Source organism: Astyanax mexicanus, chromosome 3, assembly GCF_023375975.1.
Source record: "Astyanax mexicanus isolate ESR-SI-001 chromosome 3, AstMex3_surface, whole genome shotgun sequence".
In the NCBI taxonomy this organism is placed as follows: Eukaryota; Metazoa; Chordata; class Actinopteri; order Characiformes; family Acestrorhamphidae; genus Astyanax; species Astyanax mexicanus.
In genome coordinates, this window is record NC_064410.1 from 48,871,193 (window position 1) to 48,885,884 (window position 14,692).

At 37.5% G+C, this 14,692-nt stretch overlaps 1 protein-coding gene across 5 annotated transcripts in view; it reads left to right on the top strand.

The window, feature by feature from the left end:
• Positions 1–14,692, top strand: part of ppp1r9a (protein phosphatase 1, regulatory subunit 9A) — a 102,188-nt gene that overhangs the window by 82,422 nt on the left and 5,074 nt on the right. For 3 of the 5 annotated variants that reach the window (XM_022683237.2, XM_007259814.4, XM_022683238.2), the window contains 7 exons: positions 475–577; positions 2,360–2,429; positions 7,151–7,199; positions 7,355–7,399; positions 10,615–10,734; positions 12,024–12,047; positions 14,459–14,641. In XM_022683237.2, coding sequence (XP_022538958.2) covers positions 475–577; positions 2,360–2,429; positions 7,151–7,199; positions 7,355–7,399; positions 10,615–10,734; positions 12,024–12,047; positions 14,459–14,641 — 594 coding nt within the window. The remainder of the gene's footprint in view (positions 1–474; positions 578–2,359; positions 2,430–7,150; positions 7,200–7,354; positions 7,400–10,614; positions 10,735–12,023; positions 12,048–14,458; positions 14,642–14,692) is intronic. The other 2 variants (XM_007259815.4, XM_007259816.4) reach the window with 2 other exon arrangements.

The window sequence follows — 14,692 nt, forward strand, 5'->3', positions numbered from 1 at the left end:
AGAGAGAGAGAGAGATAAACACTACATCAAACATGCAGTAGAAAAAGGAATATAAACACGTTATTTACATCTTTAAATTTAGTATCTGCTCACACAGACCGTGTATCGTTTATATTCCCATGGCCATCATATTAACTGTCACAGTAAGCTCCACCAGCCAGGCCACAGAGTCGGACAGTGAGATCTGAATAACTGTAACATGAACTGTTTCTGAAAACCACTTGCTGTGAGTGTGAACGTGGCTCTGTTTGGCACGGATGCTTCTTATATAAAGCTTTTATGTAAGATATTAATTGCGATGGCTGAACTCGGATGGCATCCATTTAATCTACTCTATCATCAGAGCCCTTTCTGCATCTCGCAGAGATAATTGGTGGTAAAGTGTCTTAAAAAAGGAAATGGACATTTCTAATTAAGCCTCATCTGAATCAGCAGTTAAAGACAAGCTTTCTTCCTCTCTCTTCTTCTCTGCAGGGGTCTCCTAATGTCTCTTCTGGTGGGGCGGACTCCAGGAGGCCCGGCAGTGCAGAGGCGTCACTCGGACACCAGCAGCTTCGGCACGGGCCTGGGAGTGAGGGTAAGTCTGAGCCCTCAACACTTCCTTCACTAATGTGAGTTATCTACCAGGGTTGTAAACCTCTGACCTCTTCAAATTTTTATTATATAGTTTTATTCAATTTTATATATTTTACAAATACCTACTTTTTGAGCCGTTTGGAGGAATTTTTTAATTAATACAACACTGAATATTATCAACATCATGGTGCTGAATTAGGGGGTTTTCACACCTGTAGTTCGTTTCGCTGGTTCAAATCAGTTGATGAGTTTGTTTAATTGGTTTTCTCCCTTTTTGGTTTCACACAGGCATAAACCTAAACACACCAAAATGTGCACCAATAAACCACGCGAGCAGGCTGTGTCCTCTGATTGGTCTGAGCTGTCTGGCATGGGAGTAAATATAAATATAGCGAGAAGATTCTGTGTTCCAGCTCGAATATCTGTGCTTTAACACTGAATTCTAAAACGCTATGCTTTCAAACACAGACCGCGCGTGCATGAACACAGCGTATTTTCATAGCTGTGCTAATTAGCGTTATCTGGCTAATATATCAGTTTAAACTGCACCTTATCAGCAGTTTAGCTCAAATAAATAGACTATATTTAATAGCTGGGTCGGATCGAGACCGGATTATGTTCTCACCACAAGAGTTCCAGAGTTTGTTTAGGACCACTTCCTCTAGGTGGTCTCGTTCCGGTTGTTTCGATCCGCACCCGAGTGCGATTACTGTTTTCACACCTGCCCAGTCGAGTTAATCAATTATGATATTGCAATATTAATTTTGTTTTCTTACCTTCAAATGAATGCATTAATGCAGGCATTTTGCACCCCAACATGCAATATATGCAATAACAGTACTGCACACTAGCATGGCAGATGTCAAGGCACAGGGACTAGTATTGTGTCCTAGGGGTGGGCGATATAGCTCTAAAATAATATCACGATGTTTCAGGGTATTTTTGCGATAACGATATACTTGGCGATATAGGAAAACTAAAATAATTAATTAATTTCAGGAATATAGTATAATAGTATAACAGTATAATCATAATGTGGCAAAATAAATAATATAGCATAAAATAATATAATGCAGCCAAAAAAATTGCAGAATATTTAGTGCATGCATATAAACTGCAAACTAAAACAATTATACAATAAATACACCTAAAGCTTCACAGTAAATAATAGACTACTTTTAAGACAGAACAGCCCTGTTATCACGATATGGATTTTTAATATCATGATATTTCTGTGTCACGATATATCGTATACGATATAATATTGCCCACCCCTATTGTGTCCTATGACTTTTTCCATGTCCCAAAAGAACTCTGCACTGATGGGATATACATGTGAAGTTTGTGTGTGGGGCCTCCTGCATGGAATGTGGATACTTCTGCCAATGTTCAAACAGACAGTTCTAGCCAGACACTGCCTGTAACAACCTACTGTCCACTCTGGATCAAGGAATATTAAAATGCCTGCAAAACTTAAGAAGTGAAAATTGTCTTATAGCACCTACTATGAGACATTGCTTAAATTCTGGATTATTATTGTATTTTACCATATTGGGATAGCTTTGGAAGACGCTCTGAACATAATGTGCATGTGCACGAAAAGCACAAACCAACTGATTGTTCCATTACAAAAGAGAGCATAATTAGGGCTGCTGAATTGGATTTACTGCAGCACATTGTGTGAAATGTTAGGATTTTTACAAGCACTGTGTGTACTGGCTAAAAAGCCCATAGTTTAAAATGAATTGCAAAAGGCACAGCTTGAAGCTTGTTCTCTGTACAGGTTCTGCAGAGGTGCTGAGCCCTTCAGCAGCTCCAGATGAGAAGTCCAGTAAAAGGCTGCCTGACCTGAGGTAAGAGTTGTACAGCTAACCATCAACTGAAAATCTAAGTCTTATTGTGCGTGTGTGCTTGCGTGTGTGTGCACTCGTGTAACTTCAATTCTATCACCAGCTCACCTGGTGTAACATCATTAAGCACTGATTTATCAGACCAGGGGTTGGACCATCACTATTTAAATAATAATAAATAAAACGTTGGAGATCATTTCATGAACACAGTGATGTAAAACCATTAGGTCTTGCATTATATTACTTGTATCTATTAGTGTTTCATATAAGTAACAAAACTTTATTACCAATATAACTTCTTGACAATGTTTAGCAGTTGTTTTTATATTTAAAAAAAATCACGATTTATGATTAATTAAAATTTAAGTATTATGTGCTGTTGATCTTTTTTTCTTATGACTAGATTTTTTTAAGCTGCTTTGCGACCTCTATTCTTAAGAGCACTGTACAGTTGCATCTAATTTTATTTGAGTGATTTTTATGATGAATGGACTATTACAAATGCTTAAAAATGACTTTCCTTTTCACCCTTATACTTTAAGTAGAATATAGCTTTATTATTTCTTAAAATCTGAAGATTTGTTCCACCATCAAAAAGGTTTATACATTTTTTTCTAACAGTGTTAGTTAGTAGTGCTGTTTTTTGCTTCTGCAATGAAGAAAAGACAATTAGTTTTGTCTGTTCAGGTCAGGCCTAATGTGAAGCAAAGGTATAAAGCAGTGTTTCTAAGACTCACCTGTTCAAATATAAAGCCTGATTACTGAGATATCTGCCAGTATTTGTTAGTAAACTACATACCAACTATACCACACTTCCCTGAGATAGTGTATTTTTCCACTGGATTTGCAGCAACTCGTAATTTCAAGCATATTCAGGTCCTAGGCCTGGGGTGTGACTAGCACTCTGAGAGAGGAACTGGAAGTAATGGAGCGTTCCCTTACAGCTCTGAGTGCCAGCACTGTTCCAGACTGCCGCATTGTACACGCCTGAACCTGGCTGTCTGGGAGCACAGCTGCCAGACACACACATACACACATACACACACACACACACACACACACACACACACACACACACACAGATGCATACAGACCTGCAGTGTACCATGCACTGCACTACACCCACACATCTACTAGTACCATTAGTCTTCTGCTTGTTTAGTCATTTGAGCTTAAAATTTTACCAACACAGCTGAACCTGGTTGTCTGTGAACACAGTCCCTAGAGACCTCCTACAGATGTTCCAGTTCATCATAAAATATATTATATATCCAAATGTTTGTGGGCACCATTTACAGGTGCTGGTCAACGAATTAGAATAATTTGAAATAGTGCAATCATGAAATTCTTTGAATGCATTTTTTGTGCAGAAAGCAAATCAGGTGTTCACCGCACCTGTCCTACTCGTTAGACTAATCACAGAACTCGTTACCTGGAAAAAAATTTGCTCAGCTGAGCTTTCCAAAAGGCCCATTTAGGCCATTTAACTGTGACACTGTTGTTTTATTGAATTAGAATAATGGAGAAACCGTTTCATTGAATTAGAATAATTTTTATTATAATTACAATCATCACTTTCTCAGTATTTTGTGGCTGCCCCCTTGGCTTGTAGGACTGCCTGAAGTCTCCGTGGCATCGATTTGACCAGCTTGTCGCAAGTTTCCGCACTCACAGCTTCCCAGGCAGTGGCGATGTTCTGCTTCAGTTGGTCCAGCGTAGTAGGCTTTCTGTCGCGAATTTTCCGCTTGACGATGGCCCAAAGGTTTTCAATGACATTGAGGTCAGGCGAGTTGGCCGGCCATGCCAAAACTTCAAGCTGTTTTTTAGTGAACCAATCTTTGGTCGTCTTTGCCGCATGAGCCGGTGCAAGATCCTGTTGAAATATGAAGTCTTCTTCGCCGAACTGTTCCTCAACAGTCGGAATCAGGAACGTTTCCAGAACATCTTGATATACGGCAGCATTGACAGTCTTCTTGAGGAAGCAGAGTTTCCCTACACCTCGAGCGGACATGCATCCCCAGACCATAACGCTCTGGGGAAACTTGACGGATCTTTTCACGCACTCGTGGTTGTAGGTTTCGCCACCACGACGCCAGACACGAGGACCTTGGTCACCGAAGGAGATGCAGAAGCGTGATTCGTCACTGAAGACCACTTTCTGCCAGTCTTCAGCAGTCCACTCGCCGTGTTCTTTGGCCCACTTCAGCCGTTTCTCCATTTGTTTCTTGTTCAGCATCGGTTTTACTGCTGGAACGCGAGATTTGAAGCCGAGTTCGCGCAGACGACGGTAAGTGGTTGATCTGGAGACGTCAGCGCCTGTCTGCTTGTTCCACAAGTCGGTGAGCTCGGAAGTGGACTTGAACCGGTTGCTGACTGCGATCTTTCTCAGCTGCTTGTTGTCGCGAGCAGAAGTTTTTCGGACGCCGGAACAGTTGGTGCGCTTGCTGCAGTTTTTCTTGAGAGCTTTGCAGACGGAAGACTGGCTGATGCCGAGCTGCTCAGCAATTTTAGTTTGGGTCAAGCCTTGTTGGCGAAGGGCTTGAATTTGAGCCACTATTCCGGTTGAGAGGTCGCGCTGCTTACCCATGATTGATTTTACAACTTAGAAATTCTACTCAACCCTGACTTTATACTGCACAGTGAACACTCTTCACAGAAAACAAAAATTCGAGCATTTATTCTAATTCAATGAAACGGTTTCTCCATTATTCTAATTCAATAAAACAACAGTGTCACAGTTAAATGGCCTAAATGGGCCTTTTGGAAAGCTCAGCTGAGCAAATTTTTTTCCAGGTAACGAGTTCTGTGATTAGTCTAACGAGTAGGACAGGTGCGGTGAACACCTGATTTGCTTTCTGCACAAAAAATGCATTCAAAGAATTTCATGATTGCACTATTTCAAATTATTCTAATTCGTTGACCAGCACCTGTACAATGAATGCATTCAGTTACTTTAGGTTGCACCTATTGCTGATGCATATGTGCAAATACACACACAGCTTAGATTTGAGCTACTGCCATTAGAATAGAATCCTTTGGAGCAGATAAACATGAACATCTTGGCTCCATGTCTAATGTCAGGCATGAAGTAGAGGCATTGAGCTGTGGTTTGGTGCAACTAACTGTTTTTTTCTAGAGTGATGGTGCTCCATCCGATATTTTTGGGATGATCATACTGACCTCACACTTGTCAGTGAATGCAATCAGATCCCCACAGCAATGTTCCAGAATCTAGTAGAAAACCTTCCCTTGTAAAAAGGAAATATACTTAAGAGCATTAAAAGGGTTTTCAAATTAGGTAAAGAATACTTATATACTTTATGAGGGTATAAAATGCATTTGTAAGCAATATGCTGTAAAATATACGTTGTGTTGATAGAAAAATATATATATAGTGGCATGAAAACCTGCTTAAAGTGCACTTTAGTGTTTTATCTATTATCACATATTGAGGTTTACACAATATGTGCATCAATATTCAAAGTATTACATTTATAATATAATATAAATGTGTTTAAAAATGCATACTTAAATCTACTTAAGTTCACAGAAGTCATACCAAAAAAGCACTTAAAAGCACAATTTAAAATTTTTTATGTTATGTTTAAATATAGCTTAATTACAACTTAATTATACTTAAGTTGCCATAAGTTGTTCCAAAATAGTACATTTAGTATGTATTTAAGTACAGTATTTTAATTTTATATGTACTTATCCATGTTAAGTATACTTTAAAAAAAATACTTAATACATTTTTCTTTTAGGAGGTTACCTTAAACGTAGAAACAGTTACTCCAACAAAAGAAGGGCAAACTCTTATTAATACCCTTGATGTCAGAAGAAACTATGAATGAGCAGGTGTAACAATACTTTTGCTCATATACTGTGTTTACTATTTAGTATTTAGTCTGCAGCCAAGGCTAAGTTTAAGATGAGGGCTAGGGTTTGCTTGTTAAATAGAATTGGAATTGAAATTGTATCAATGTTATTAAAATGTCAGTTAGAATAAAGTTACATGTCCACAAAGCACCTGAAGTGTACCATCCCATGGAAGTGTTGTCTAAAATGTATTTATAATAATAAAAATTAATTAAATCAGTTCAGATATTGTATTTTAGAAATGGCAACCTTACAGGAGAATAAACTTTTAAATGGAAGTCAATGTACATTACCCAACAAAAGTGAGTACATCCCTCATATTGTTGGAAATATTTTATTATATCTTTTCATGAGACTAAATTATAGAAGTTAAACTTATATATTACTATAACTTTAATATAACTTAAGATTAGTCTGTGTCGAGTTTATAGATTAGTCACTTGTGTTGCCAGCTATTTAGACATGAATTACTGTATGTTGAATTTGTTTTTCAGAAGACAGTAAATCTGTACTGTTATACTCCTCTATACACTGACTGTATCTTTGTATCATTTTTATAGTGTTGTCCAATCAAAATATAGAATACAATATTTGCTATTGTTTTGGAGTATCATTTAAAAAAGTGAAAAATATTACAAAACAAAAATGGATTTGCGTAACAGCAGTGATAGAGTATTCAGTTATTTAGATATGGTTATTCCCCTGTATGCACTTTTCTGCGTGTTCTGTGAGTGCCTCTGTTCATACAGTAATGCTGCTCTTGTGCTTCAGTAGTTGTGTGTAGCTTCTGCTCTGGTGCGGTTCTCTGATTGCGTATGCTTCAGTAACCCGTCTCCCTCCTCCAGCTCTACAGAACCATCTGCAGAGAACAGCCCAGAGAAACACAAGAGCAAGGTAGGGCGTTTCATCAATATCCAGCAGAACTGAATATACAGCACACTGTTTCACTGTTTCACATGTGGATTATTACTACTGAGGTTCTCTGTGATGTGTTATCAGAACTGTATTTACTCATGACCTCCCGCTGATCTGTTACATTTGTTTGGCAGAGGTCTTTTTCCCGGCCGCACTTCTTCTCCTATTCATATTACTTGGTACTGTATCACTCGTTGTTTATTTCAAACCAAACTAATCAAATAAATTAACTAAATTAATGTGTTTTAACATAATCAAAGCACAGTCTCTTAAATAAGCTCTGATTTTGCACATCAGTAAATATGATTTGAGATGTAATAATCATGCTGGCACAATAATGCGTGCTGTAGGCCTGTCACTATAACCATTTTTTTAGAATGATAAATCTTCTCAGAAATAATAATAATTTGTCAGTGAAAGATATGATAACTCCTTATCTGAATCTTGGGATTAAAAAAAACATTGCCTAAGTACCTAATATGAAAAAAATAAATAGATTATATTGTCAGTTTTATGCCACTGATATAATAATGTATGTGATAATATAATGCTTTGATTTGTGGAATGTCACATTTATAAAATGACTGTTAATCTGTAATTACTAACTGTCAGGTAATCCACTCTACAACTGTTTTTTTGTTTCTAAGCAGCTCACAATTTTTGGTTAGTGCAATATTTAGTTAGATTAAATATTATCTTGAATGATTCGATCTGTAATGTTTGCTGAATGTTTTAGAACTTTTTTCAGGTTTTGGGAATGTTACTTTTAACATTTCCTACATGTTAGTATTTATCTAGCTGAGAATGTTTTGTCAGAAACAAGAAATAATATTGTGATTCAAACCATTGTTAGGTCTTAACTAAGAAAACAGGAACTAGAACATTTAAGAACTGACAAGTGACAAGGAACACCTGGGGAAGGTATCAAGGGGGGGCGGGGTTACAAACAAGACACACAAGATAACACTAATGGCAAGAGCGGGGCTAGGGTGGAGACAGAACACTAACACAACAAAGCCATGTGCTCTAGTAGCACATGGGGAAGTAACGGAGGACAGAAGCAGAAGACAGACACAGGCTAAGGTGTGACAGTAACCTTCCTGAAACGTTTTCAGAGTTTTGCTACATGTTCTTATAATGTTCTCTGTTAGCTGAGTAAACTGGATTGGGATGATTACTTTTAAGATAAACGTTTTATGTTAGTTAAATTGGCACTTTTTAGGTGCCACTATTTTTTATCATACGTATTAGCTTGTTCATTAAAGTGCAGAAATAATTTATGTACGATATGTCAATAACGTAGTTATTGTGACAGGCCTACCGTGCTGTTTTCCCAGTGAAGTATTCCTGCAATTCTCCTTCAAATACCTGACTTCTTCTAACGCTGGTCAATGAGAAATGCTCGCTGAATTTCTATTCCAGATGGAAATAGCTTTTCTTAAATTGAGCTCTCCATCTGAAGAGCTGTGCAGAGATTACCACCCACACTGGGGACCTGCTCATATTATAATGGTGTGAAAAATCTGTCTGAAGAGATTCAGTACCGACCGAACTTCACATTTCTCCTGAAATAACCTACTATCTCAATGTCTTATTAAAAGCTGCATATTTTGTATATAAACTGAGCAACAAACTGCATTCATTTTTACCTTAAGTTTGAAGGCAGGAGTATTTCAGAGGCGAGTGTGGCATGCTGTCCCGTGAACTGTCAGCTAAGTGCAAGAGATGGAGTCTGTTTCTTTCAGATATCCCAGATGAAAGAGAGTCTTACAGTCACACTGACATCTGAGGGGAACAAGCTGTGATATCATGTTTTTCAAGTAGCTCTGCATTTTCTTACCAAAGAAAAACCCACAAAGACCAGCCGGCAGAGAAAAGGCCATCATTCAGAGACTGAGGCCCTTCAGATAGCATTTCCAGTCTGGAACATGAGCACACAATCATACACACACACCAATATCAGTTAAATTGATTGGTTAATTGATTGATAAATTAATTGATTAACATAAATAACTAATCAAATAACTAATGAATTAACCTTCTTCACAGTTAAGTAAAATTGTATGTAGATTTGTAAGTGAATGCACACCCCTAACTAGTGTTTCAGTGCCGGTGCTGCTTTTGGACTAATTTGACCTTAAAACTGGTTTGTAGTCTAAAAATTGATGATTATATGATGTAACACTGATTTGATTGTTCATTTGAAACTCGTCACTTCAGAATATTTGGTCTGCATGTTACTATAACTGTTTTTTGTGTATTTAACGTGGTGTCGAGGCATTTTTAGACTGCAGTCAGTCTCTCTTTAATTCTGCCTCTGTGAATCAGCTATATCAATGGTTGATTATGTGTGGCAAACTAAGTTGAGACCCTGTTAGGTTACATTGTGCACAATGTATTGTTTGAACATCAGTAGTCACATCACAATGCATGCAATTTAGGGCCAAATGATTTTTGTAATGTGGTGACATCATCACAAAATTTTGGCTTAAAATGGATTTCAGGCTTTTTCTATTATATGACATTTTTTTAAAAATGGCCAGAGCACTGTCATATAAGGCAAATTACATATCATTCCACAATCAATTATCTTTAAAATCACAATATGTATGAAAACAATAAACAATAAAATATCACAATGTCAGTTTTTGTCCAATCCAGTTCAATGTTAGAGGTCTGACCAGACCAGATCTGTATTGGAAGACCCATCTCTGTGTGCACTTAATTAGAAAAGTAGCATGAAGTTGTTAATTTCATAAAGGAAAATTAAATATCATTAGCATGTTATGACTAATGTGTGCTAGTGGAACAGTGGCTGACAACTTTCAGCTGTGCATTTAGCCTCTGTCTGAGCTGAAGTCCACAAAGCGTGGAACACAAATTGTGAATTAAAAGTGTATTTATATTAACTGTGCATCACAGTGCAAAGTTACTGAACAATTCCTGCCACTCTCCAAGACAAATATTCTGATTCTCTCTCTATTATCATGCCTCTAGCTAAAATAGAGATACTGATTGGTTTAGCTTTGAGTTTCACTCACACTGGCTCACTTGAAGCACTGTGAATACATGAAGTATTATCAAAACCAAATTGCTTTCTCTAAATTATTTTATTAATCATACTGTCCCAGAATCTCTGCAGGGTTAAATAAGGCCTCTCTGCTTTCCTCTCTAATTTGACTTAATGAAGTAAATTAACAATCAATCTAACACATTTCCCAGTGATTATTTACGCCTCTACTGACACAACACGAGCACAATGGAGTAAATAGCTTCCTGTCCAGCGATTTATCAGCAAGCTTAACAAAGCCAAATTAAGGACTGAGCCATTTCCAAATTTCACGCTTGGCTTGTTTTGACTTTGATCGATTGTGACGTGTGTTTTTTTTTCCAGGGTCCCACTTTAAACGATGACCTCAGTATCAGCAGCTCCAGCTCAGCGGAGATCACTGGGGTGGTCACGGAGCCCAAGCTGTCAGGCCGTTCTCATACACTAATGCTGTCTTCAGACGAGGTCAGAGGACTAACACTGAACCTTCCTGGTGATTTAAAGTGATGGTGTTGGCCTAAAATTACAGTGGGTTCAAACGGTTTCAAATTATTACATCATACTGCATAGTTAAAAGCATGTTTTTAAAATGTCCATTAATATAAAGCAAGCACCCTAGTGCTGCTGATTGGATATTAAAAATTGGTAGTGAACCACCAGCAGTGTTATTGGCATATTAGTTTATGTTGCACAGGTCTGTGTTCTTAAAGACTGTGTCATTACTGGGCTCACAGTAAAGCCATAACCCCATGTTGGGCAATTAATTTTTCCAAGGTGCCACATGATACACTGGGACTGTTTTGTAGGGCTGTGCCAACAGATTGTTCTGAATTTTGTTTTTTTTATAAGCTGTTACTGGTAAGACTGGTTAAAATTTCAATAAAATGTAAAGAATTTTAATTTTATGAAAATTTATGCAAATTATTTTATGATTTGATCAACATTGTCACAATTGAGAAGAAAATGTTTTTGTTTGCTGTACAATCCAGCATTCAATTAACTTAATACAAACTACTTCGGCTATTTGTTTTGTAGTCTAGTTACCTAATTTCCTGTTTTGCAAAACTTTCAGTACTTTTAGTACATTCTTGTTTAGTGAGAACGTTCTAGTCTGTTTTGGGTTTAAACAAGTACAATAAAGTCCAGTTCAATTCCTGAGATGGATATGAAAATGCCCAGGCCTTATCAAACTGCTGGCTGATGGAAAAGTTAGATAATAATCAATTGATAGATAGTATATGGTTCTATAATAGCCCTGTTCCATTAATGGATATAAAACAGGGAACCTGATAAATTGTGCTACAGTCTCATATAAAAACCAGCAATATGGTAGGAGTATCTGTTGATAATTCTATGATATTTATGGTTCACACTGTTTGAAAACACTTAAGCTAATGTAATTGCAAGTGGATGATGAATTAGGCATGTAATTTATACAAAGCTAATACTAGTGTCTGTAAGCTTTCATTATATATTAGGTACAACACTCTTTTAGCTTCAGTGCAAATATGAAACAATAAAGTGATTGATCGATTCTTGGTGAGTTGAGGGGAAAATTATATATTATTTGAAATTTGGCCAAAACCATCACTACTTTTGGAAGCTTTTTAGCACTCTTTCCTAGAGTCATTGTGGATGCAGTGTCTCTCAATAGAAAGCTTTTCAGGTCTAGGCCACTAGATGGAGCTGATATATTAAGTATGCTTGCACTAACAATTCACTTTTCCTGCTGTCCTTTATGCTGCACATACTAGAGTCTGGATATGGTTGATGATGAGGTGAGGCATTTTTGTGAATGAGCTTTCTCAGCATGTCCATTGAGTTCTAGTCACATTTATTTTAGAGCTTGTTTTTCACACTTTCTAGCCATTGTGGCCCTAAAAGACTCCTAAATATACCTTTACTCCTCTTCAGTTAGCATCTGGGATGCACTGAAATAGAAATATACTGTCAAAAATGTATTGGCAGAATAACAAATGCGAAACACAGTGTATGCAGGTTTTCATTAATTCTGCCATTTCACCATACATACATTATATATATTTTTGTCTTAATTTTAAAAGAAAAAGCTATAACAAAACTACAATTTTACCATATTTATTATACAATAAACATGTTTAAAATCCCAGGAGGCATACCAACAAAGAACAATACAATGTTTTTTGCTTCATGCATTTTGCAGTGGTGGTCTTCTGCTACAAATTATTGCCACCGCTGCTTTAGAATTCTATAGAACTTTATGAAATCGCAATTACAAAGTCTGCAGAGGACCTTTAAATGTGAGATGCAGGGGGAAGACAGGGAAAGGATAGGAGAGGAGAGAGAAATGTAGATTAAATGAGCTGAGTGAACATTAAGTTCACATTTTAAATTAACATTTGCAAAGTAACATAATGCCCAGCACACACTGTGTTTTTGTAATTTTACAGGAGTAGATAAAATTAAAGCTGATGTAAGTTTTGGGATTTAGGGCCCTCTCTGGTAAAAATGGGCAATTGCACCGAGCATGCAGAAGAATCATTTTAAACTAGGTGGGTGTGATGCGGTCTCCTTTCAAAGCAGATGAAAATGATTCCAGGTTATGGTCAGTCAGAAAGAAAGAGAGAGCGCGCTCAGTCAGAAACTTCACTTCGACTACACAGTTTGATTTTACTCTGAGTTTCCTCTTCTGAAGTCTCCATTGCTCCACCAGCCGCTCGCGTTCAGTAAAACTGAGCCGGATCCTCTTTCAGAGGCTGTACATGTGATGCAAGTATGTAAAGACGCGTGACGTGACCAGAAGAACTTCCACGAAAAGCGACCAGACACCCCAGTTTTTAGAATGAATATATTAGACCAGGGATGGGCAACTTCCATGATGGAGAGGGCCACATTTTTTTCAGCATGACCATTGGAGGGCCACATGACCTCGCACTTCAAATAATTGAATATGAAAAACGCTACAAATGATTTTCAATAAGAACAAATTTTATATGAATTTATATCTGTATGTTTACAGCACCAACATTTATCAACAACTATTTTCTGCATATTAATGCATTTTAATACGGCAAAAGACAAACCGTTTGCTTAAAAAAAGTGCAAAAAGGAAGTCCTTCATATCAAAGAACAAAAAGTTTGCTTAAAAAACTGATTGCAAATACAGTAGTTCCTCTGTGTAAAATAAGTTCATTATAACAAGTCCTTCATAAGCAACAAGGACAAAACATTTGCTTATAAAAGTGCAAAAGGCATTTGAACTCATTTATAACAAAGAACAAAAAAGATTTAAAAACTGATTGCAAATAGCTCATTCAATAATAGCAGAAAACTAGACCACAGAGGCCCAACATTTATTGAAGCTAATGAGAGAGCTGTGGTTTGGCCTGCTGGCTCACAATGGACTGGATGTCAATGTCAATTTTCGTGGTTGTTTGGCAGCGCCATCTAGCGGTCAAAAGTAGAATTACGTTTTTTTTTTGTTTTTTTTTTAATTATGAAATTATTAAATTATTTTTGATCTATTCGCGGGCCGCACTGAGTGATGACGAGGGCAGTTGCCCATCCCTGTATTAGACTTAGCAGGGAAGGTCGTTTTAGCACACTGGTACCATTAAACACAATATTTTGTCCCTTCTCCACTCAGAAACAAAATAAGTTTTGTTTAGAAACAAAATACATAACTGCCGCTTTAAATACTTATTGAGACCAAAGACATGGAGAGAGACAGAAATTCTTTTTCTAAATAGTCAAATGCTAATTTTTCTTCTAGCCCTGTACAGCTCATTAGTTTTTTGCTTAAACTCTGCATTCGTTTGCTTTCTGCTGGCTCCTTCACACAATCACTGCCAGGAATGTACATAGCAGGGCTCTGAAAGACAACCCTACACATGGGTCTTGTAGAGGATACACAGAAATATGGCTTGAAGTGAATGAATCCTTGTTCAGTATGAGCTATTCTTTTCACTAGTCTTTTCACTAGTCTGTTTGGTTGCCAAATATTCACTGCATCCCAAGTTAGCGCCGATTGCTGAAGATATATCTATCTTAGCTGACCATCACCTTACACCCATAATACCTGACTACCAGGTGTAAATGCATGTGGCATGTGGGCCTTATTAGGATACACTCTAGATACTAGGTACATAAAGTGACCTTGTGTGAACAGGGTCTAAACAGAGGGTAAATGTGTGTGTGTGTTTTGAGGCAGATCCTGGATGAAGGGCAACCTCCAAAGCAACACCACTGGCAGAACCGCAGTGTACTGGAGTGGTCCTGCCAGCAAGTGTCCTGCTGGCTTATGGGTCTTAACCTGGAACAGTACATTCCTCAGTTTACCGCCAAGAATGTGGACGGAGAACAGCTCCTGCAGCTTGACAGCACTACACTCAAAGTGAGCACACACACACACACACACACACACACATATGTGCATAGACACACA